The sequence below is a fragment of the Astyanax mexicanus genome, chromosome 8, assembly GCF_023375975.1.
Source record: "Astyanax mexicanus isolate ESR-SI-001 chromosome 8, AstMex3_surface, whole genome shotgun sequence".
NCBI lineage: Eukaryota > Metazoa > Chordata > Actinopteri > Characiformes > Acestrorhamphidae > Astyanax > Astyanax mexicanus.
In genome coordinates, this window is record NC_064415.1 from 56,689,379 (window position 1) to 56,715,636 (window position 26,258).

Genomic DNA, 26,258 nt, shown 5'->3' on the forward strand with positions numbered 1-26,258 from the left:
TGTGATCTATTTTAAGCGTTTAGACCATTTTAGACAATTTTCCATTCAGAAAGTGTCTAAAAGCTGCATGAGTTGAAGCCCCAGGTCTGTTGAATTAGATCCAACCAATCAGAAATGAATAGCCAATCACGGTCCAGGTCTCTAAAATTGCACAACAGCTCTCAGTCTGGGAGGTTGATGGTGAAACAGTGTAAAACTGAGTGACCTGTATGAACCATCACCACGCGGCCCAAAGCTCTAAACCTGATCCATCAAATTTACATAACCTGCAACCTGCTCACCCCACCAGCATGAATCCTGCTCAGGGGTCATCACTGATCCAGCATGAATCCTGCTCAGGAGTCATCACTGATCCAGCATGAATCCTGCTCAGGGGTCATCACTGATCCAGCATGAATCCTGCTCAGGGGTCATCACTGATCCAGCATGAATCCTGCTCAGGGGTCATCACTGATCCAGCATGAATCCTGCTTAGGGGTCATCACTGATCCAGCATGAATCCTGCTCAGGGGTCATCACTGATCCAGCATGAATCCTGCTCAGGGGTCATCACTGATCCAGCATGAATCCTGCTCAGGGGTCATCACTGATCCAGCATGAATCCTGATCAGGAGTCATCACTGATCCAGCATGAATCCTGCTCAGGGGTCATCACTGATCCAGCATGAATCCAGCTCAGGGGGCATCACTGATCCAGCATGAATCCTGCTCAGGGGTCATCACTGATCCAGCATGAATCCTGCTCAGGGGTCATCACTGATCCAGCATGAATCCTGCTCAGGGGTCATCACTGATCCAGCATGAATCCTGCTCAGGGGTCATCACTGATCCAGCATGAATCCTGATCAGGGGTCATCACTGATCCAGCATGAATCCTGATCAGGAGTCATCACTGATCCAGCATGAATCCTGCTCAGGGGTCATCACTGATCCAGCATGAATCCTGCTCAGGGGTCATCACTGATCCAGCATGAATCATCAGATCTGTCCTTAAATCTAAAGACATGATTATTTTCATATAGCAGTAAAGAATAGAAAAACATACTGCTTTACATACCGTGTCCTCATACTGCTTTATTTACAGGAATTCTACTGACACCCTGTGGTCAAAAATAAAATTATATGAAGCATTATCTTGGCATAATTAAATTATCTTAAGCCTTATTTTTCATTATTATATAAAAAGGTTGTGAGATTGTTCATCTCTTTTTTTATTTAAGTAATTGTACAGCATGTTGTTATCTTTGTTGAACGATCATTTTACATGTTTTAAGCAGTATTTTAAGCGTTTTAACATGGTTAAATGCTGTAATATTCTTAATACAAAAGCTTTAAAGTGAGAAAACTTTAATATATTGCCTGCATTTAAGACATTCTGGAAATTAAACAGCCAATAAAACACTAAAGTGAAATTCTGGCCTAATACATGGGTCTAATTTGTGATTTCTTTATATAGTTGTTGTCTGTGAGTGTTCTCTCACTATAACCAACACTAGACACTTTCAAATCCAGACTGAAAACCTTCCTTTTTGAGCAGGACTTGAGCAGCTCAGTTTAAAAACACTGCAGCTCCTCCCACTTTTATTCTGTAACAGCACTTTTATTCTAACTCATTCTGTTAATTTTTTCCTCTTTTAAATATATTGTTTTAATCATGTTTGAATCATGTTTTATTATAATCATGCTTTATTCATATGTACATGTTATTTTGTTACATGTTTTCTTTTGTTGTTTTTTGGATACAATCCGGGTTAGCACCCGAACATCCCTTTCAGACAGCTTCCTCTTACAGCATCCACAGTTAATCCTGTTGGATGTGGTTGGTTCTTCTTGGTGGTATGCTGACGTTACCCTGGATACCGTGGCTCTTGATGCATCACAAAGACTTGCTGTCTTGGTCAAAGATGCTCCAGCAAGACGTGCACCAACAATTTGTCCTCTTTTGAACTCTGGTATGTCACTCATAATGTTCAGAATAAGGTACATAAGGTATCTACTAAATGACACATCCAGCATCCACTTGTCACGACAGAATCTGAAGGTGGCACACTGACTCATCTTCAGCTTAATCACTCAACGCTGGCTCGGTTTAGCGCGCGACGATGTGGCTTCGCCGTGTGGAACATCTTCGGCATCCTCATCAGCGGTTCGCTGGTGAGCAGGAAGTGGTGTGACAGTGATGCCCCTGCACATGTGTGATGAGGAACCCGTCTTCGGTTACGCTCCTCCGTCGCCTCTTTATTTTTGGAGGCTTAACGACTCCGCTGCCAGCCGCTGGAATGTGCCGGGCTGCCATAAGGCTTCCCTCCTCTACACTCGCCTTCCCATTCTCAGCGCCCCGGGAAGGGGAGCGTTCAGTGACAGGTCTCCTCTCCTTCTTTCTTTCCTCTTTCTCTTCTTTTTCTTTTCTCTTCTTCCACAATATGGACGACAGCCCCCTGCAGGTTCTGACCGTCCCCACCACCCCGTACCCCGACCAGAGGCCCGGCACCAGCGGCCTGAGGAAGAAGGTGTTGGTTTTCCAGACTAAACAGAACTACCTGCAGAACTTCATACAGAGTATCTTCTCCTCCATCGACCTGCGGGATCGACAGGGATCCACCATGGTGGTGGGAGGAGATGGGCGTTACTTCAACACCACCGCCATCCAGGTCATCGTTCAGATGGCTGCAGCCAATGGGGTCAGTAGCTGGATTTCCATGATTAGTTTTGTAGACATGTATAAAGTACTTGGAGTAAAAGTTCAAATGTACTATCAAAAAATGACTTGAGTAAAAATTGAAGTGTTTGTTCTTTAAGCATCATACTTAAGTAGAAGTCCTAATGTATTCAACATTTTTTGTAGTTACCCTTGTAAAAAGGAAGTATACTAAAGAGCATTAAAAGTACAAATTCGGTTCAAATTAGGTAAAGAATACTAAACGTACATTTTCTTTTTAAAACACTTTACGAAAAAACACATTAAGTATACTTTTTCTGTATTTCAATAACATTTATTTTTAAGCAGTATCCTTTAAATTATATATTGTGTTGATAGAAATAAAGATTTTAATAAAAAAATGGACTGTAAATTAATTTGATGTGTGTCATATCAGAAGAAATATAATAATTTAGACTTAAATCAGACACAAAAACTATTATGTACAGGGGACAGGTGTGGTATTGTTTTAAACATCTTTAAATATCAGCAGCTATAAAGATTTTAAAATATTTTAAAATATTTTGAAAAAAAAAAAAAAACCTGAAGCTTCGTTTTTTAAATAGGTAGAAGTGGAAAGTTACTGAGCAACATGAATATGGACCTTTATTTAGAAAAAACCACCCAATATCCATGACTGACTGACTGACATGAGTAAAGGTATTAAACTCATAGAGAATATGTAATGAAGTAAAAGTAGATACAGTATTTTAGTACTTAAGTACAGTAATTAAGTAAATATAATACTCCAGTAGATACAGATACAGTATTTTAGTACTTAAGTACAGTAATTAAGTAAATATAATACTCCAGTAGATACAGATACAGTATTTTAGTACTTAAGTACAGTAATTAAGTAAATATAATACTCCAGTAGATACAGATACAGTATTTTAATACTTAAGTACAGTAATTAATAAAAATAATACTCCAGTAGATACAGATACAGTATTTTAGTACTTAAGTACAGTAATTAAGTAAATATAATACTCCAGTAGATACAGATACAGTATTTTAGTACTTAAGTACAGTAATTAAGTAAATATAATACTCCAGTAGATACAGATACAGTATTTTAGTACTTAAGTACAGTAGTTAAGTAAATATAATACTCCAGTAGAGTAAAGATACAGTATTTTAGTATTTAAGTACAGTAGTTAAGTAAATATAATACTCCAGTAGATACAGATACAGCATTTTAGTACTTAAGTACAGTAATTAAGTAAATATAATACTCCAGTAGATACAGATACAGTATTTTAGTACTTAAGTACAGTAATTAAGTAAATATAATACTCCAGTAGATAAAGATACAGTATTTTAATACTTAAGTACAGTAATTAAGTAAATATAATACTCCAGTAGATACAGATACAGTATTTTAATACTTAAGTACAGTAATTAAGTAAATATAATACTCCAGTAGAGTAAACATACAGTATTTTAGTACTTAAGTACAGTAGTTAAGTAAATATAATACTCCAGTAGAGTAAAGATACAGTATTTTAGTATTTAAGTACAGTAGTTAAGTAAATATAATACTCCAGTAGAGTAAAGATACAGTATTTTAGTATTTAAGTACAGTGGTTAAGTAAAAATAATAATCCAGTAGATACAGATACAGCATTTTAGTACTTAAGTACAGTAATTAAGTAAAAATAATACTCCAGTAGATACAGATACAGCATTTTAGTACTTAAGTACAGTAATTAAGTAAATATAATACTCCAGTAGATAAAGATACAGTATTTTAGTACTTAAGTACAGTAATTAAGTAAAAATAATACTTCAGTAGATACAGATACAGTATTTTAGTACTTAAGTACAGTAATTAAGTAAATATAATACTCCAGTAGATACAGATACAGTATTTTAGTATTTAAGTACAGTAATTAATAAAAATAATACTCCAGTAGATACAGATACAGTATTTTAGTACTTAAGTACAGTAATTAATAAAAATAATACTCCAGTAGATACAGATACAGTATTTTAGTACTTAAGTACAGTAATTAAGTAAATATAATACTCCAGTAGATAAAGATACAGTATTTTAGTACTTAAGTATAGTAATTAAGTAAATATAATACTCCAGTAGATACAGATACAGTATTTTAGTACTTAAGTACAGTAGTTAAGTAGTTTTGCTTCATTTCTATGCAGCTCTGATGTTGTGTGGTCGAGGTTAGGGTTAGGGTGCCACAACTCAACATCCTGTCAGTCAGGCCTGCAGTGTGTTTGCAGTTCCTCTCAGTGTTATCTTAGTGCGTCATATCAGGTTCACTTTCCCTGGACAAACTTTTCTGTACTTAGAAGAATCTCTTAAAAAAAGAGTTCCTGGGATTCCTCAAAATGTTGATTGAGTGATATGACTATCCTGCTACACTTAAAAACGTGCAGATTTAACGTAATCACATTTATGAATGCATTAATGCATGCAATACATTTAAACTTTAACGTGGTATATCATTTATATCGAGTCTTGTGACTTATTAGAGGTTTTAAAATGCAAATTTAACTAAGTAAACACGGCATCACTGCTGTTGAGTTCAGAAGGTAGATTAAATCTCATAACTAACTCTCACCCTGCATTCACACTGGAAAGCGACAAAGCAACAGGCGACCATTCGTTTTCTTATGCAAGGGCGCAATTTGTCGTTGCGACACACGAGAAGCAGAAAGTGGCAGAGCAACAAGCGAAGTTGAAATATTATAAACTTTATGTAAATAAATTATAATGTGTTGATGCGTCATCATAACCCAATTGGCTATTAGCATTTCTTAGGACCTATCCCATACAAGGTGGTCTAAGGTCCTCAAGCTTCTGCTCTCTAAACTTTTGGTTCCTTTCGAATTTCGTTCCTACCACATACAAAAGGCCAAGAGTCTAGAAAGCTCAGGGTCATAGCTGCAGAATAAAGTGGCCAAGCAATTTCTTATATTTATACTATATTTTCCCTCCAAAATGTATATTTTTCAGGCGAGACTAAAAATTACTGGATGGTGGGTGTTATATTAAAAAAAAACAATATTGAATTAGTATTTTAGTGATCTTAATTTAGTTATAAAATACACATTTAAAACAAACACACAATTAATAATTATAATATTAATAATATATAATAATATATAATATACATTTCTTAGGGCAGTTGAAGCAAAAAAAAATGTTTGTGACTTTAATTATGTCGGAAGCTGGACCATGATACACGAACGCATTGAGCTTAGACACGCCCACAAGCAACATGAACGACTCGTCGCATTCCAGTATGTAACGCAGGGTCACTCTCTTTTTGCATTCCTCCTCTAGTCATTCTTGTGCTTTTCTCTTCTTCTCTCTCACTCTTTTTCTCTTTCTCTTGTCTCTTTCTCTTTGGCATGTTTTGGCACCGATGGCAGGGGTTGTTTGTGAGCGGCATTGAGTGATGTATGGGTTTAGAGGTGGGGCAGGAGGGAGAGCTGATTGGCTGAGCTGCAGCAGCAGCAGCTGTGTGCCTCTGACAGTGGTAGTGAGATACATATGGTTGTATGTCAGCAGAAGGGCTGGTTTTATTGGTATTACTGATTGACTGATTTGCATATTGTGATGTGTCAACATACCAAAGTACACAAACACCTCATCCACGTCTATAGCACAGTTGAACCTGAGAGGGCGCTGTAGAGACAGAAATTACCACAATAAAAGTGTTTTTAAAGGTTAGGAAATGGGACTAGTATGTTTTCTGTTAGCTATTAATAAAAAAATAGATATGATTTATGGTTTAGTGGCTCTTTAAATAAAGTAAATGATGTAAGGCTGCTGTGCTGCTGTCACTGATCCAGTGCTAAACTGGTCACAAAGATATTTATTCCTGGTCCAGGTGGTCAGCTCCAGCATGTTTATTTATGTAAGGGAGATATTATGTAAATTATGCACGATGACACCGACTATAAATGATGATTCTAATTTGGCACAGCACAGGTGGAGAGGAGAGGCCGTGCTGGAGAAGTGAGTGGAGCTGCTATAGTCGTACTGATGACACACAATTATTACTGCTCTCTATATTTAAAATCCTCCCATCAGTGTATAAATGCAGCCATGACTATTTATTTTTAACACTAAAGGTCAAATTTTCTCATATATTAGTGCACCTTGAAAAAAATCGGGTATCATTAAAAAGTTACTTTATTTCAGTAAATGTGAAAATGTGAAACTTATATATTATATAGATGTATTAAACACAGATGGATCTATTTTAAGTCTTTACTTCTTTTATTGTTGATGATTATGGTTTACAGCCAATAAAAACCCAGAAATCAGTGTCTCAGACCAATTGGTACTTTTGGCAGTGTGGGCAGTGTGCAAAGTCCTGCTGGAAAATGAAATCTGCATCTATATAAAAGTTGTCAGCAGAGGGAAGCATGAAGTGCACTGAAACAAAATGAAAATCTTACAGCACTTCCCTCTGCTTTTATGAAGATTCTAAGGTGTGGCCACAACTTATTAAGGCGTGGCCAAGTATTAGGTTCTTTAACATGATGTCACCTTAGGGGCTCTGTAATTACAGTGGTGCAATACTATACTACATTACCAATAATACTCATAGTATTGTTCAGTATTATACTGCACTATTGTGTCCGACCACATTCTGTAACTCACCTGTGCAGCTGTGCTCACCTGTCTCAGGTAGGTCATCTAGTGATTGGTCAGAATGGCATCATGTCGACTCCAGCCGTGTCCAGTGTGATCCGGAAGTTTAAAGCCATCGGTGGAATTATGCTCACCGCCAGTCACAACCCCGGAGGACCAGACGGAGACTTCGGCATCAAGTTCAACATCGCCAACGGAGGTAAAACACCCTGCTGCTGTTCATTATTCAACTCCAGTAACTCCAGTAACTCCAATAATTCACTCATTAACATGTGCACCTCAAAAAAATTGAATATCACTAAAAAAAGTTACTTCCTATACATGAGCTCTTGACATGGTTAAAAGGTGCATCTTCCCTCTTATCTCAGCTGTGCTGAGCTCTGCAGCTCTTTCAGAGTGATTGTTGGCTTTTTCATGGCTTCCTTTGTGTCAGTGGTCCTTTTTATTGGAGCTTCCAAAATACAAATTGCGATTTACTAAGTAAAGTAAACCTGCGTGTATCAAATACAGGACCTGCTCCAGAGGCGGTCACAGAGAAGATCTTCAGGATAAGCAGGAGCATCGAAGAGTTCACCATCTGCCCTGAACTCAGGGTGGATCTCACCACTATCGGGAAGCAGAGCTTCGACCTGGAGAACAAATTCAAACCATTTACAGGTGAAGATTTTTACAGAACCATAAATATCCTAGTATTATTATATTATTATATTATCAGCAGCATGCTCTCAGTTTACTCAGTTTGTTGATCTTCTCTGCAGTCGAGATCATGGATTCAGTGGAATCTTATGCGAACATGCTGAGGAACATCTTTGACTTCGCCCTGCTGAAGGAGCTTCTGTCCGGAGAGAACCACATACGTATACGCTTAGACGCCATGCACGGAGGTGAGAACTTCAGTTCCTGAATCAGTTTCTCTGATTTTGCTATTTATAGGTTTATGTTTGAGTAAAATGAACATTGCTGTTTTATTCTATAAACTACAGACAACATTTCTCCCAAATTCCAAATATAAATATTCTCATTTAGAGCATTTATTTACAGAAAATGAGAAATGAAATAACCAAAAAAGATGCAGAGCTTTCAGACCTCAAATAATGCAAAGAAAACAAGTTCATATTCATAAAGTTTTAAGAGTTCAGAAATAATCAATATTTGGTGGAATAACCCTGGTTTTTAATCACAGTTTTCATGCATCTTAGTTTGGCATCATGTTCTCCTCCACCAGTCTTACACACTGCTTTTGGATAACTTTATGCTGCTTTACTCCTGGTGCAAAACAAAAATTCAAGCAGTTTAGTTTGATTTGATGGCTTGTGATCATCCATCTTCCTCTTGATAATATTCTATATTATACTAAATAAAAACATGAGTACATTTTAAGAATTAAATTGAATTAATTCAATTCACATTAGGACTGCAGCCAAAACAAAATTAAAGAGACTAAAATTTAAGTTTAAAGAAGAAATAAAATAATTCAGAATAAAAGGATATGCAGAGAGACTAAAATGTTAGCAATAAAAAAAATATATAAAAACACAATTAAAGAAACAAATAAAGGGAAGAAAATTAAAGATGACTAAAATAACACCACAATTATAAAAAAAGTAATTGATGAAACTAAAATAAATACTAATAATAAGTAAAATATATATTTAAAAAATATATAATTAAATAAAAAAGCAAAAGGCCAGCAGTAAAACCTGTAAAAAACAAAACATAAATATGCATGCAAAGTAAATTTAAGAGCGATTTATTAAGAAACCGAGGAGAATTTAATATCAAAACATGTCCAGAACTTTAATCCAGAGAAGTTTTGTTAAATTACTCTAAAGGCCGATTGTTAATAACATGTGAAAACAGCTCTACACAAACTGAATAAAGCTCGGAGCGATAGTGAGGTGATGTAATGGTGTCCTCTAAGAGCTTTTCTACAGTAAGAGAACGTGTGGTGGTGAAACTGTAGCCTATTGAACTAAATCCAATGATTGTTTCCAAATGATTGTATGTGCTGAATACTTCTTGAGATCCTCTGTATCGGGAATCTAACTCAGGGTTCGGGTCAGATAAAGTTTCCCCCTGCTGTTCTCTGAGGGATTAAGTCGAGATGTCTGACATAACCCTGAAACTGAAAGCGTATTTCCCCCTTCAGAAAGGAAGTCCTGCAGCACAGAATGCTCTCCTGGCATGAGAGGCATCTTAACATGGCAAGACACCCAATATCCTGCCCTTAATCCCTGCAGAGAACTTCACATAGCTCACTGTATGAGTGTACGAGTGTGTGAGTGCTCAGCATACCAACAGAGACACATTCTCTAATCATTAGATTAAAACTACTGAAAGATTTAAACATACTGTACATAAAATAACATGCTATTACATGTTATAAATAATACAATAATTCAGTTTACTGAACTTCAAAAGTTTACAAAGTGGTAACCTAATTCAAGTTTACAAAATAGATTAGTTTAACAGTTTTTTTAAGTTAGTAAAGTATTGTCTCAGTTCAACAAAAAACTTGATCATTTTAACAAACAAATTTAATTAAGAGAGCACTTCAGTTTCTGAATCAGTTTCTCTGATTTTGCTATTTATAGGTTTATGTTTGAGTAAAATGAACATTGTTGTTTTATTCTATAAACTACAGACAACATTTCTCCCAAATTCCAAATAAAAATATTCTCATTTAGAGCATTTATTTACAGAAAATAATGCAGAAAAATGGCTGAAATAACAAAAAAGTTGCAGAGCTGAAAATTCAAATAATGCAAAGAAAAAAATCAAGTTTATATTCATAAAGAGTTCATAAGTGTTCAGAAATCAATGTTTCAATATTTGGTGGAATAACCCTGGTGGTTTTTAATCACAGTTTTAATGCATCTTGGCATCATCATGTTCTCCTCCACCAGTCTTACACACTGCTTTTGGATAACTTTACGCTGCTTTACTCCTGGTGCAAAAATTCAAGCATGACCCAGTTTACTGTTGTGCTTTAGTTTACTAACACAATAAAAAGATAACATTTACGTTCTTTTTTACATAATGGATACTGTATCTTCTTTAATATTCTTTGTCTCTGTGTCTGGTTTTGAAGTGACCGGTCCGTATGTGAAAAGGATCCTGTGTGAGGAGCTGGGCTCCCCTGCAAACTCCGCCATTAACTGCATCCCTCAGGAGGACTTCGGTGGTCAGCATCCAGATCCCAACCTGACCTACGCCGTGGATCTGGTGGAGAGCATGAAGAGTGGCCAGTATGACTTTGGAGCTGCTTTCGATGGAGACGGTGTGGGTGTTTTATGATAGTACACCATCACTACATCTACACTACAGCATGAATTCTGATTTTATTGTTACATACCTTTTTCTTTGTACTGTGTAGCGCAGTGGATAACCCCACTACTTGCCAGAGAGCTACCACATCATGTGGGTGACTACTGAATGCTGTGCTACAATAAAGGAGTCCTTGAGCAAGACTCCTAACACTACAGGCTCTATTGTACAAACTGCGCAAGGCATGTTGCGATGCTCTTTGCTATCTTATAATATATCATCACTCAACGCCTTGACATTTTACGCCTTGCGTACGCGTCATTAAAATTAACATAGTATTGGAGTTTATGAATATATCTACACTGATGGGTGTGGTGATCTAGAAGTGAGGTGTGTTCAGGTAAATTTCTGCCTTGTTTCTATTTTGGTGGTGGGAAACACAGGTGCTCCACTGACTGATTAAAACCCTGACAACAGTAGCTATGTACGATCCCTGTGCCCACGCACCCCAAGCAAAATTGACCACACCACATACCACCACCACCACCCTTTCATATAAAAAAATCATATAAAAGTGAAGTTTAGTAACGTTAAAAGTTTATAGTTTGCTGTTTACCATAGTTTAAATCGCAATCTGACGAGCTTCAGAAATTCTGGACGTTTTAAGAAGTTCCTGTCACATACACAGTATAGCATCACACTCGCGACCCCCCCTGGGACTATGTTGCGGGTTGCGACCCTCAGGTTAAGACTCCTTGGCTTGAGGAAGCAACTGTAGCTGTCTGAGAAGAACTTTTAGGTTCATAATTACTACAAGTTCTCTAAGGTTTCATTGACCCAGACAGTCTCTCAAAACTCCATTGACCCTACCTGACCCCAGCTCTCTTTCTCTCTCTCTCTCTCTCTCTCTCTCTCTCTCTCTAGGACCGGAATATGATCCTGGGAAAACACGGCTTCTTCATTAGCCCCTCAGATTCGGTTGCTGTCATCGCAGCAAACATCTTCTGCATCCCTTACTTCCAGCACATGGGGGTGAGAGGCTTCGCCAGGAGTATGCCCACCAGTGGAGCCCTGGACAAGTAAACATGAGAATTATCATTTACTTTAAAATGTTCGTCCAACAGTCTCGTATAGAATTTGGATAAATAATAAATAATTAATGTTTGGCAACCCAACTTTGGCTTCCAAAAAAAGTATATAGTCCTATCTGGATGGGATTTGTTTCTCAGGGGGTGTCTGTGTAAAAAAAGTCACACTTTTATTCAGTGATAAAACTCTTGCATCCGAACTGCAATTGGAAAAACAGGAGGACCAGTGAGTTTTTTTTTTAGGCGTTGTCACATGATATCAGGTTTTGCACATGGAGCACGATGGCGGCATCTAAGTGCTCTTAAAGACACAGGACACAAAGAGACAAGACACTGACTTCTATTTTGGTTTGGGGCAAAGCCAAATTTCAGCAACAATTCAAAACTACAGCTTTGATCTCCGTGGAAGCGTGTGTGCTCAAAGTGTAATTACTTTATGGTGCGTGGCAGTGGACAAATAGTTATTTTATTAAACGTGAGGAGACGAAACTCAGAGATGTGCGTCCGGACAGGACTAAAATTACCGGAGGACCACGATAAAGAGTTCAGAGAAAAACAGTAGATAATTCAGCCTGTAATTTATTTATCAGAGTACGTCTGAGTAAAACAAACACGTACATGATCGTTCTGGACAGGAATAAAATCACAGAGGAAAAAAATCCCCCATAAAAGAGAAAATTACCCAGAACCCCCTGAGGCTTAAGGCTGTAATTTGAGAGATTGCGACTTCAGTTCCTAACGATGCCTCAGTCAAAGTCAGAGCCTCATGCTCTTAATGGGTGTCGTTTACTGTGCTGATGGCAAAACAGGTAATCAGTGCTCTCCTCCAAGCGTGTTGAACTCCACCAGTATGGAATGGTTGGTGTAGATGTGGTGTAGCTTCGAGGAGGCACATACAAGTTCTTAGCCTCTTAAAACTGTTAGCAATGTCAGGTAGGAAGGAGTCCTTAGTAGAAGGTATGACTGAGATAACTCAATTGAGGGAAATATTATATATAAGCCCAGTAAGATAATGAAGATAATGTGGTGTTTATTATTTCATAGTGTGGCAAAAGCAACAAAGATTCAACTGTACGAGACGCCGACTGGATGGAAGTTTTTTGGGAACCTGATGGACGCTGGTCGTCTTTCGCTGTGTGGAGAGGAGAGCTTCGGCACAGGTAGCTAACGAGTGAGTTATTATTATACATTATTTAATGGATCTGTAATTTCAATTTTTTATTAGTTATAATAGGGCTTTAAAATACTTCACTTTTTTGAGTTTTGAGGGGTTTTTTTCCTTCCTGGATGGGACGCGTTCAGGAGCATCATGGCTCCCATCAAAACTCATTTCACCTCACACTACTCTAAAGTATATCCATGTCTGGTTAAAGTAAAAAACATTGTCCGAATTCAAGTCCAGGCCAGGTGGTACCTCCCTGAAATATTATTTTGGAAACCGGGGGTATCTGCATTTCAATATAAACCATGTTGTCTGATCACACACTTGTAAGAAGTCTGTGTTCCTTTTTTGTTTCTTAGGTTCGGATCACATCCGTGAAAAGGACGGTCTGTGGGCTGTGCTTGCATGGCTTTCTATTCTCGCCACCAGAAAGCAGAGTGTTGAGGAGGTCATGGTAGAACACTGGAGAACCTACGGCAGGAACTACTACACCAGGTAAGCATTTAACATTCATTTAACATTAATTTAATTTAATGTACTAAAGCAACCAACATTCAATATTTCCTTTGTTTCTTCCTTATTATAATGATGATGATCATCAGGTACAGTCTGATTCCTTCTACTGTTTAACAGGTATGACTATGAGGAGGTGGACATTGATGCAGCGGTGGAGATGATGCTGGAGCTGGAGGTGATGATTACAGATAAAGCGTTTATTGGTCAGACGTTTAACGCAGGAGAAAAAACCTACGAGGTGGAGAAAGCAGACAACTTCGAGTACAGTGACCCAGTGGATGGAAGTATCTCAAGAAACCAGGTACTATTTCCACCTACTGGCCACTTTATTAGAAACATCCACTGTACTGGCCACTTTATTAGAAACACCTACTCTACCTTGTGCTTTCACTCACTGATGGCCACTTTATTAGAAACACCCACTGTACAGGCCACTTTATTAGAAACACCTAGTGTACCTTGTGTTTTCACACACTGGCCACTTTATTAGAAACACCTACTGTACCTTGTACTCCCACTTACTGACGGCCACTTTATTAGAAACACCCACTGTACAGGCCACTTTATAAGAAACATCTAGTGTACCTTGTGCTCACACTCACTGATGGCCACTTTATTAGAAACACCCACTGTACTGGCCACTTTATAAGAAACACCTATTGTACCGTGTGTTTCCACACACTGGCCACTTTATTAGAAACATCTACTGTACTGGCCACTTTATTAGAAACATCTACTGTACCTTGTGCTCACACTCACTGATGGCCACTTTATTAGAAACACCCACTGTACTGGCCACTTTATAAGAAACACCCATTGTACCTTGTGTTTCCACACACTGGCCACTTTATTAGAAACATCTACTCTACCTTGTGCTCCCACTTACTGATGGCCACTTTATTAGAAACACCTACTGTTCCTTGTGCTTTCACTCACTGATGGCCACTTTATTAGAAACACCTACTCTACCTTGTGCTCCCACTTACTGATGGCCACTTTATTAGAAACACCCACTGTACTGGCCACTTTATTAGAAACACCCACTGTACTGGCCACTTTATTAGAAACACCTACTGTACTGGCCACTTTATTAGAAACACAAACCTCCTCGAGCTTCCAATCTCTGGCCACTTAATTAGAAACACCTACTGTACACACTGGCCACTTTATTAGAAACACCAAACTTGTACTTCCACTCTCTGGCCACTAGTTGGTAACAGTACCTAAGAGTCTCCATCTAAATGTATTTCTAATGTGTTTCTAATAAAGTGGCCATAGATAATGTAATCCACACTAATTTAAATAATTTCACAGGTGCTGTTTTTATTATGAAGGCAGTATCTTTCCCTCTCGTCCTGCTGTCGCGCCCCGCTGGCCCTCTGTGCTCTCACAAGTGTGAATAGCTGTGCTGTAACACGTTCACTAATATAAGCTCTGCTCTCTGCAGGGTCTGAGGATCATGTTTAAAGATGGATCTCGGATCGTTTTCCGTCTCAGTGGAACAGGAAGCTCCGGGGCCACCGTGCGGCTCTACATCGACAGCTATGAGAAAGACCTAAACCAGATCTTCCAGGACCCTCAGGTGAGTTCATTGGAGCTGCTGGTAGATGTCAATATCCTAGGTGTATGTTAAATGTGTTTAAATGTGTTTAAATGTGTTTAAATGTTTTTAAATGTTTTTAAATGTTTTTAAATGTTTTTAAATGTTTTTATTATTACCGCAGGTCAAGCTGGCCGAGCTTGTGAGCATCGCCCTGAAGCTCTCTCAGCTGCAGGAGAGAACAGGGAGGAGCAGCCCTTCTGTCATTACATGATATTACCTGACTGTTTTTGTGCCCAACCTTTGTAATAAAATAGATTTTAGAAGAACTGTGTGACACTTGATCATTTGCCATTCTTTCTTTGACATCCCACCCTGCAACAACTCATTTCAGAGAGGAAAAACAGCCAAAAAATGAGGGCTTTCTCTGATTTTACTAAATTAAAAACCTCTGGAATATAATCAAGAGGAAGATGGATGATCACAAACCATCAAACCACCAAACTGAACTGCTTGAATTATTTTTGCACCAGGAGTAAAGCAGCATAAAGTTATCCAAAAGCAGTGTGTAAGACTGGTGGAGGAGAACATGATGCCAAGATGCATGAAAACAAACTGTGATTAAAAACCAACCAGGGTTATTCCACCAAATATTGATTATTTCTGAACTCTTAAAACTTTATAAATATGAACTTGTTTCCTTTGCATTATTTGAGGTTTGAAAGCTTTTTTGCATCTTTTCTGTTATTTCAGAAATTTCTCATTTTCTGCAAATGAATGCTCTAAATGACAACGAATGACAAATGTCCTAGGTTTAAAAAATCAGACTAGTTTAGCTGGATTCACTGAAAAACAGGTAAAAATGCCTAAAAAGTCTTTAGCTTACTGTTTGAACTGTTTGGAAATAGTGGACGTTTATGTGAATGTTTACCTGAAACAAATCTCAGGTATCTGTAGGAATTAGTGTGCACTACATCCTCCCTACACAGGCTGCAGGTAAGTCGTTTGAGACGTGTCTGTTTCCTACTGTTGCCTGGTAACGGCTGTGAACTGAGACGCCATGCTGGCTGACGGTAAGCTTTTAGACCTGAACATCAATTAGATGTTTTTTAACCTTCAGTTTTGGGTAAAATATTATTATAGACAAATATTTATGATTATTTAACAGAAGGAAAGACTTTAAATACTAATGTCAGTTAGTTAGTCTAAATGAAATTGCTATGCTAAATAAATAAATTACTGTTTAATATTAAGCCACCTCTTCATGCTTCATGCTTCCATCTGCTGACAACTTTTATAGAGATGCGGATTTCATTTTCCAGCAGGATTTGGCACACTGCCCACACTGCCAAAAGTACCAATTGATCTTATATAATATTCAAATTTTCTGAGACACTGTTTTTTGGGGTTTTTCATTGGCTGTAAGCCAAAATCATCAATAATAAAATAAATAAAGGCTTAAAATAGATAATTCTCTGTGTAATACATCTATATAATATAATATAATTTACAGTTTCAACTGAAATACTAAAATAAAGTAACTTTTTAATGCTATTCTAATTTTTTGAGATGCTCTAGTATACTAAGCTTTTAATTGGATTACTTACCTAAAATTCTAACCAATCCTTGAGAACTCTACAGTTCCAGTATGCAGGACACTGATGCCCTTGAGACTGTGATTGAAGCTGTAGACGAAGAAGATGAAGATGATGATGAACTGGAGTCAGAGAGCAGGTAAAAATTCTCTTCACCCTCCTCTTAAGTATGGCACCATCTCCATCCATATCTGTGCCACCTGAGATGATAATACACATACTAATTTATTTATCTGATATCTACAGGGGAAGAGCTGTGTACAGGATTGCATTTGAGGAGTATCTCAGCGCCTGGCTCAAGATAGCCTCCACAAAAGCCCTGAACGAGCGAATCACAGTTCCTGAGAGGGTTCTTGTCCATTATGGCTTCCCAAGCAGTGAGCCAGACGACCTTATTCAAGAAAAATGTCAAAGGTGAGGTAAAGAAAGCTAAAATTTCAAAAGAACACAGATATCTTGTTTTTTTTAGCTACTGCTGTACCATGTAGGATATCAGTGACCTGGCTCATTATGACCCGAAACATTCACAACTATATTCAGACTGTCTAATAAACAATAATGTGAATAGAATTAGTACAAAATATCAATATTGCAATATATCATATTGTTTTCATTTGCAATACATTTATCGATACGTGGCGTCAAATCTTATTATTTTTATTGAAACCTAGCATAGTGGTCCCGAAACATTGAATGGTACAGCGCTCTAAGGCGCTGCCACTATGATCAAGATATCGCTGGTTCAAATCCCAGTAATGCAGCTTGCCATCAGCTGCCGGATCCCTGAGAGAGCACAATTGGACTTGCTCTCTCTGGGTGGGTACAGCTCTGGAAAAAAATGAAGAGAACACTTCAGTTTCTGAATCAGTTTCTCTGATTTTACTATTTACAGGTATACGTGTGAGTAAAATGAACATTGTTGTTTTATTCATCAGTCATTTAGAGCATTTATTTACAGAAAATGAGAAATGGCTGAAATAACAAAAAAGATGCAGAGCTTCCAGACCTCAAATAATGCAAAGAAAACAAGTTCATATTCATAAAGTTTTAAGAGATCAGAAATCATCAATATTTGGTAAAATAACCCTATTTTTTTTTCATGCATTTTGGCATCATGTTCTCCTCCACCAGTCTTACACACTGCTTTTGGATAACTTTATGCTGCTTTACTCCTGGTGCAAAAATTCAAGCAGTTCAGTTTGGTGGTTTGATGGTTTGTGATCATCCATCTTCCTCTTGATTATATTCCAGAGGTTTTCAATTTAGTAAAATTAAAGAAACTCGTCATTTTTGAAAGCCTGAAAAAGAGATCTACACTCAGAAAGTAAAATAATCTGTGCAGTAAGAGGATAACCTGCATGAGCCAAATTAATTCATTTTCTACCTTGTTCATTAATTTATTTACTTATTCAAAACTGGTATAGCAATGGTAGCCCGTGCTCTTTGATGTCACAGTTTGATAGAGTTTCTCATCTGTTTATCACAGTTTTAAATGCATTAAATCTGGTCCTGAAAACAAGCGACTGAAGACACAGAGTGAGAGGAAACAGGATCGAGTGAAGCAGATGAGAAAGATCTACCAGCTGTGCAGAACTCCAGGTGAGAATGAGAAAAGTCATTACAGCTCACTTTGGATGGTAATATTAACTAATCTTTTATGACATATTTAATACTGTTACAACTGTTTTTAATTTTCACACCGTTTTTTTGTGCCGTTTTTGAAACCCGCTGTCTCCTCAAGTTCCTGCAGAGAAGGACTCAGTCAGGGACCCAGAGATGAAAGAATGCTGGGAGAGTGAAGTGGATAAACTGGTGGAATGGACACACTCGCTGTCTTTAGAAGAGCTGGACAGACAGTGATGCTGACACCTGGTCATTTTGTGTCAGCATTTTTCTTAAAGTATCAGGATTTCTGGATAAAGCTAAAGCACATCAAAATGCAAATATAAACATCCAATACTTATACTTTTCTTGATTTCATCAAATGGAATATAATCAAGAGGAAGATGGATGATCACAAGCCATCAAACCACCAAACTGAACTGCTTGAATTTTTACACCAGGAGTAAAGCAGCATAAAGTTATCCAAAAGCAGTGTGTAAGACTGGTGGAGGAGAACATGATGCCAAGATGCATGAAATAAAAACAACTGTGATTAAAAACCAACACTCTTAACACTTTATGAATATGAACTTGTTTTCTTGTTTTGCATTATTTGAGGTCTAAAAGCTTTTTATCTTTTTTTTTTTATTTCAGCCATTTCTCATTTTCTGGAAAAAAATGTTTTTTTTTTTTTTCACTGTGTTTGTGTTTCATTGTGAACTGGAGATGTTTTTGCAAAGAAGAATGGTCCAAAATACCCTCAACCAGAAGCCAGACTCTCATTGGAAGCTATAGGAAGCATTTACAACAATTAAGTTTGGCCGTGAGGCGGATATTTTCCGAGCCATTATGTGGCGGCCACAAAAAAAATTCTGTTTTGGAGAATGAAGTGTAATTGGATGGAGAGCTACAGACTAGACACTCTCCAGCCCAGAGGGTTGTTGAACCCAATTACAGAACAGTTAATCTCAAAGCAAGTAAACCCAAAAAGAAAGGAAAAAAAAAATAAACACAAAACGGACGAAAAAACGAGAACGGGCGGAAACTAAAGTCACGCCGAGCGCGACAAAGACAGACAGGGGAGGACTGTAAACAAAAGCTCACCAGAGAAGCATTTTATTTTTTTATTTTTTTATTATTTATTATTATATTTCAAACAACCTTTCACCATATTTTCTGTGCAGATAATAAATGTATGAATATATTTTTATTTTATTTAAAATATATTATCAAGGCTGGCTATATAAAACAATAAAGAAAATATATCTATGAGTATAAAGTGCCAAAATTCTGACATTTTTATAAGACATAAAACTACATCAAAAAGACATGTAAAAAGCAAAGTCCTTCAATTCCAGCCCAGGAGAATCTGTTTGTCTCTCAACTGCATAAAGTTATCCAAAAGCAGTGTGTAAGACTGGTGGAGGAGAACATGCATTGCATTGTGGGTAAAAAGTATCCATTATAACCACACTCTTGGATAATTGAGTGTACCGTATTTTTCGTACTATAAGGAGGACTGGATTATAAGGCACACAATCAATAATCCTCTATTTTCTGGTCTATTTTTATACATAAGGTGCACACTTGATTATAAGGCGAATTAAGCGACACTAGTAAGGAACAGGGGTGTCGCCATGTTTCCCTTCTAATGGGAGAACAAAACTGTAGTTATTAAAAAAACCTGGATGTTAATCTACACAGATTTCTCTCCTAAAAACTGTTTATTTGGGTGAGTAAAGCACTTCCATTTATTTACAGTAAGCTTAGATAGCCAGCAGCGCTAGCTAGCCATGGTTAGCGCTAGTAAATGCCACCAGATAGCGCTGTGGTTAGCGGCTAATGCTAATGCTACTGCACCCAGCCTTAGTGCTGGAGAAACTTAACTGAAACTCACCCTGTATAACGCTGCACTTCAGCAGACTGGCTTTATTTTAAGGTGCACTGACGATTTTTGGGAAAATTAAAGGAACATTTTAAGTGCACCTTATAGTGCAAAAAAAATACAGTACTCAAGTTTGACACTTTTATCTACATATTTATAACATATTTCTTAGTCAAAAATATAATAGTATAATAGTATTAGTAATTAGTAAGCAGTTGGGATGCACCATCAGTATATAGCATAGCTTGTGTTTACACCTGAAAATTTACAGATGATTTAAATCAGGCGTTTTAAAGCTGATACCATAAACCACCAAACTGTGCTAAAAAACTGTTAATCAGGAATTAAAGAACCCGAATGTAAAGTGTAAAAAATGACTTAGATCTCTTCTCTACATGTTTCTACTTTCTACTTTCAGAAAGGCTACTTTATTATTTTTAAACTATTTTTTTTATCTATATATCTATCACCAGCAGCTCCATTCACATCATAATCTTTCATTTACTGACTAATAAAAACTATTAAACTTATTTTTTGATAAGCTCAAACCAGATACAGTACAGGCCAAAGGTTTGGACACACCTTCTCTTTTTCAATGTGTTTTCTTTATTTATTTTCATGACTATTTACATTGTAGATTCTCACTGAAGCATCAAAACTATGAATGAACACATGTGGAGTTTTATGTACTTTATGTAAAAAATGAGCCAGATTTGAGGTTTGGGGTGAGCTGGAGCACAGAGTGAAGAAGACAAAGGAGCAGCAAGTGCTAATAAACACCTCTGGGAACTCCTTCCTTCCTTCAAGACTGTTGAAAAACGTTTCATTTCAGGTGGCCACCTCTTAAAGAAGCTCATGGAGAGAATGATGCCAAGAGTGTGCAAAGCAGTAATCAGAGCAAAGGGGGCTATTTTGAAGAAACTAGAATATATATATATATTTCAGTTATTTTACCATTTTTTGTTAAGTACATAAAACTCCACATGTGTTCATTCATAGTTTTGATGCTTCAGTGAGAATCTACAATGTAAATAGTCATGAAAATAATATAGAAAACGCACTGAAACAAAAGAAGGTGTGTCCAAACTTTTGGCCTGTACTGTATAATAGGAGCACCCAGATGTTCCTGACCGGGCAGATTTCACTTTGTAGTGTGAAACTCTCCAGCTCCGGGTTGAAAGCCTCAGCAGCTGCGAGCTAGGCTGAGTTCCTCTGTGGACAGCAGACGCTCGAACACCTCGATCAGGCTTTTGAAGTCCACCCTGTCCTCGGGGGAGTAGCCCCAGCACCGCCGCATCTGCGTGTACACCTGCACCCGAGAGAGAGGAGGAGAACACACGTGAGCGGTCAGGTCTGCGTGACCCTGTGTGACTCAACATGTCGGCTATGATCCTAAACGTGTGTTTCTTTGAGGATCTGCTGCTTATAAATAAGGGTTGAGGACAGTTTGAGTTAAAAGAAAATGATAAAAAGGTGAAAACAGTTTATTTTGCTGCCTGTATTAAAAGGTTTGTGAAATATTACAGTAAGAATTTATCTTACCACATCCGGGCAGGATGGAGGACATGGCAACCTCCGGCCTTCCTCCAGAGCCTTCACCAACCTCGCCATGGTCATCTGACCGTGTGATCGACCAATCATGTTCTGGAACATCTTGGAGAGAAGAGACAACAATGTGGCTATTAACACAAGATGAAGTGGTTGCTAAGGCGTTGCTGTGGTATCCGTGGTGTTTTTCTATGGTGTGACTATGTGGTTGCTAAGGTGTTCCTAGGTGGTTGCTAAGGCATTGCTAAGTGGTATCCATGGTGGTTGCTACGGTGTTGCTTAGCAGCTGCTAAGTGGTTGCTAGGGTGTTGCTTGGTGGTTGCTAAGGCGTTGCTGTGGTATCCATGGTTTTTTCTATGGTGTGGCTAAGTGGTTGCTAATGTGTCGCTAGGTTGTTGCTAAAGTGTTGCTAGGTTGTTGCTAAGGCATTGCTATGGTATCCATGGTGGTTGCTAAAGTGTTGCTAAGTGGTTGCTTAGGTGTTGCTATGGTATCTGTTAAGGCGTTGCTATGGCATTCATGGTGGTTGCTATGGTGTTGCTAAGCAGTTTTTTTGTAACAGGTGTTGCTAACAGGTCTTACATCTGGAGGGTAGCTCTTGCGTTCACAGTAGGTCATCAGCTCATAGAGCGTGACCCCGAAAGACCAGACGTCTGAGGCCTTGTAGAACTTGCGGTGGATCAGGCACTCAGGGGCGTACCTGAACAGGTGATAAAATACAGTATTTATATCATAGTTTTCAGATTATAAGGCACAACAGATTATAAGGTGCAATTATGAGGGGGGTGAGACCTGTAAACCTAAGCTAAGTTAGGTAAACAAAAAAGTAATTCTTAAAAATAATTTTTTTTTAGACAAGTCAAACAAGTCAAACGAGCGCTGGATGTTAATCTACACAGATTGAGTAAAGCGCTTCCGTTTATTTACAGTAAGCTTAGGTTTCCAGATTTCCACTTAAGCTGGAGCATTAGCATTAGTGGCTAACCGCTAATGCTAATGCTATTTCGACATTGCTACACTGAGAAACCTACACTGAGTGTTCCGGTAAACCAAAGCGCTGCGCTGTTAAGATAAGAACGTTCCAAAGTCAGAGCTCACCTGCCTCTTAAAGGAAATGATGACTGGCACACTGATTGGTTTATTGCATGTTACACCCAAAATTAACCACACCCATCATTAATTAATAAAATTAGTATTTGGCGTGCTTTTTTTGCGCCATCATGATACCAAAGACACACCGACACTCACCCTAAATCAAGTTGTATGATGTATGATGCAATTAACCGGTGTCTACAATGATGGCAGGGTTAAATTCAAGGTAAAAGTTAATTTTCTCACCAGTAAACAGGACTGTCCTGATCCTCCCGCACGGTGTAATATTCCTCATTGTCTTTGATGCTTTTGGTTAGGCCAAAGTCACCAATCTTCACCAGCGTCTCGCTCTCCATCAAAACGTTCCGTGCAGCCAGATCCCTGTGGATGTAGTTCTGAGAACCCAGGTACTCCATTCCCTGTAGAATACACAGATTACATTTAAAATACATCTCTGATTTTAGTTCATTTTTATTTTATTATTATGATGCTTGATAAATATTGCACTACTTCATTATAACACTTAAAGGCATAAAGGTATCCAAAAGCAGTGTGTAAGACTGGTGGAGGAGAACATGATGACAAGATGCATGAAAAAAAACTGTGATTAAAAGAGAAAACTAAGCTAAAGATGTTCTCCCATTGGCTGAAAGTTGCTCTTGCATATGTGTGTTTCAACAGAATTGTGAAATTGCCAATTCTTGCTTCTAGCACAAATACAGGGGTTGGACAATGAAACTGAAGCACCTGGTTTTAGAGCACAGTAATTTATCGTGGTGACGGACAGTTCTGGTGGAAACAGGAGAGTTGAGGTGCACATTGAATTCTGACGTGTTTTGATCAGCCGTGGTTTAATGTTTTTTGGATACAATCCAGGTTTCAGACAGCTTCCTCTTACAGCGTCCACAGTTAATCCTGTTGGATGTGGTCGGTCCTTCTTGGTGGTATGCTGACGTTACCCTGGATACCGTGGCTCTTGATGCATCACAAAGACTTGCTGTCTTGGTCACAGATGCTCCAGCAAGACGTGCAAAAACAATTTGTCCTCTTTTGGGTACAAACTCTGGTATGTCACCCATAATGTTATAGTGTGCATTGTGATATTTAGAGCAGAACTGTGCTCTTACCCTGCTAATTGAACCTTCACACTCACACTTACTGCTCTTACTGGTGTAATGTGCAATTAATGATCAGCATAAATGGATGCAACTCTTTCTTTATATTGTTTTGGAGTGTGTGTTTTTTATGGTGTACCTGACATATCTGCAGAGCGTAAAGGAGCAGTCTGTGCTCGCTGGTATTTGCTCTGTTCCTGGGCAGATATTCCTTCAGGCTTCCAGCAGGTAGATATTCCATAATCAGCTTTATAGTCCGTCCACCTGAAAGAGACAATCAGCACATGTGTGTGCGTTAGTAATTATATAACACGACTCACTATTGCTACTTTGAGTCTGTCCCCGTGTTTTCTCTGACCTTCTTCATTACAGATGCCTTTGTATTTGACGATGTTCTGGTGGTAGAGCTCCCTCATGGTGTTGACCTCTCTTCTGAGGTTGCTGCTCTCCAGGCCGTCTCTTTCTGACTTCAGAGATTTCACAGCCACCAGCTGGCCTGTGTGACCCCCCTGAGGATCATACATGCACAGCTCCACCTTCCCGAAGTGACCCTGCAGCACATCACCACATATATCAGTTTCATACAACACTGGAACATTACCAGCAGTCTGAAAATGATTTAATAACTACTGTGTAACTTATATGTTAGCACAGAAAGAGAGCAAATAGCATTATTCTACTTGGCAGATTTTGGCTCCAGTGGAAAACTACAGAAATAAAACTACAAAAATAATCTACATTCGCTGTGAGATGTTCAACCATAAAGCTGTGGAAAAAATGAAGAGACCCCTTCAGTTTCTGAATCAGTTTCTCTGATTTTGCTATTTATAGGTTTATGTTTGAGTAAAACGAACATTGTTGTTTTATTCTATAAACTACAGACAACATTTCTCCCAAATTCCAAATAAAAATATTCTCATTTAGAGCATTTTTTGTATTTGCAGAAAATGAGAAATAGCTGAAATAACAAGAATAAAAAGTTCATATTCATAAAGTTTTAAGAGTTCAGAAATAATCAATATTTGGTGGAATAATCCTGGTTTTAAACCAAAGTTTTCTTTTCATGCATCTTGGCATCATGTTCTTCTCCTCCACCAGTCTTACACACTGCTTTTGGATAACTTTATGCTGCTTTACTCCTGGTGCAAAAAATAATTCAAGCAGTTCAGTTCAGTTTGGTGGTTTGATGGCTTGTAATCATTCATCTTCCTCTTGATTATATTCCAGAGGTTTTTAAGTGCTCTCTTATTACTTTTAGCATGTTTTAGCATGTAAGCTGAAACATATTAAACACATAGAAATTTTCACCACAGTACCTCTCCCAGTTTGCGTATTGTCTGGAGAAATCTGCTCTCGAACACGGAGGGGTCCGTCTCCTGCAGGGGAATGACCCCCGACACCACGGACGGGTCTGTGGCACAACATAAAGAAAATTCCTTAATTTTTGTTGAGGAACAAAAATAATTTCTAATAAAATGATCATTTTGTCCTAATTTGTAAAATAATTAAAGGACTGAAAGAGTCTTACTCTGCTCTTTGATGCGGTCCAGCTCTCGAACAATAGCTCTGAAGAAAGGTCTCTTCCTGGGGTCATAGTTCATGCAGTGAGTGATCAGGTCGGCCAGCTCACTACTGTTGGGAATCACCAGCGCGCCTTCAGCTTCATAGAAGCGCTCTTTCTGCTCACACAAAAACACACAAGGGGGTAGATGTGGTAAATAGGGTTAAGATAAAGCCCTCAGGGTTTTTATCCTCTGTGATTTTATTCCCGTCCAGAACGATCATGTACGTCAAGACGTCCTCTAAAAAAAAATTACAGGTTGAATTATCTACTGTTTTTCTCTGAACTCTTTTTCGTGCTCCTCCGGTAATTTTAGTCCCGTCCAGACGCACATCTCTGAGTTTCGTCTCCTTGCATTTAATAAAATAACTATTTGTCCACTGCCGTGCACCGTAATTACACTTTGGGCGCACTCCGTTTCCACGGAGATCCACGTAAACACAACAGCGAGTGGAAATGGAGGAGCTACTGAACGATGAACGTGATGTCACGTGACTGAGAAAAAGCCTAAAAACTCACAGGTCCTCCTGTTTTGTTTTCTTCTCAGGAGTAGAACTAATCCCGTCCAGATATGGCTTTAGTCTACAACTCAAGAGAAGTACTTGGATTATCTGTATTGCTGATAAAAATATTTTTCACAGAATGGTGGACATTGGAATCAGACATACTAGTGGACCTCAAAAAATTGAATATCTTTGAAAAAGTACTTTATTTTAGTAATTCAGTTCAAAATATGAAATCCATATATTATATAGATGTATTAAACACACAGAGTGATCTATTTTAAGCGTTTATTTCTTTTATTGTTGATGATTATTATGGCTTACAGCCAATGAAAACCCAAAAATCAGTGTCTCAGAAAATTAGAATATTATATAAGACCAATTGGTACTTTTTAAATGATGTCAGTGTCACACAGTCAACCTCAACTAATCCTGACCTGTTTTTTCATTCCTCCT

The 26,258-nt window shown here is 38.0% G+C and overlaps 2 protein-coding genes across 2 annotated transcripts in view; one reads left to right on the top strand and one right to left on the bottom strand.

Moving 5' to 3' along the window:
• Positions 1-19,377, top strand: LOC103046368 (phosphoglucomutase-1). The gene is made up of 15 exons (XM_007250640.3): positions 1-2,681; positions 7,365-7,527; positions 7,839-7,985; positions 8,087-8,212; positions 10,420-10,610; positions 11,520-11,674; positions 12,728-12,843; positions 13,205-13,340; positions 13,479-13,662; positions 14,809-14,943; positions 15,086-15,974; positions 16,543-16,635; positions 16,743-16,910; positions 17,983-18,095; positions 18,238-19,377. Exons 1-11 carry the CDS (start codon positions 2,199-2,201, stop codon positions 15,173-15,175), a joined length of 1,926 nt encoding a protein of 641 aa, XP_007250702.3. The 5' UTR covers positions 1-2,198; the 3' UTR covers positions 15,176-15,974; positions 16,543-16,635; positions 16,743-16,910; positions 17,983-18,095; positions 18,238-19,377.
• LOC103044144 (tyrosine-protein kinase JAK1) overlaps positions 19,213-26,258 on the bottom strand; it is a 23,607-nt gene continuing 16,561 nt past the window's right edge. Inside the window, exons 17-24 of the mRNA XM_022677810.2 lie at positions 25,267-25,417; positions 25,055-25,149; positions 24,097-24,289; positions 23,878-24,002; positions 22,870-23,042; positions 22,114-22,231; positions 21,526-21,636; positions 19,213-21,292 (exon numbers count right to left, since the gene is read on the bottom strand). Coding sequence (XP_022533531.2) covers positions 21,167-21,292; positions 21,526-21,636; positions 22,114-22,231; positions 22,870-23,042; positions 23,878-24,002; positions 24,097-24,289; positions 25,055-25,149; positions 25,267-25,417 — 1,092 coding nt within the window. The 3' untranslated portion in view covers positions 19,213-21,166. The remainder of the gene's footprint in view (positions 21,293-21,525; positions 21,637-22,113; positions 22,232-22,869; positions 23,043-23,877; positions 24,003-24,096; positions 24,290-25,054; positions 25,150-25,266; positions 25,418-26,258) is intronic.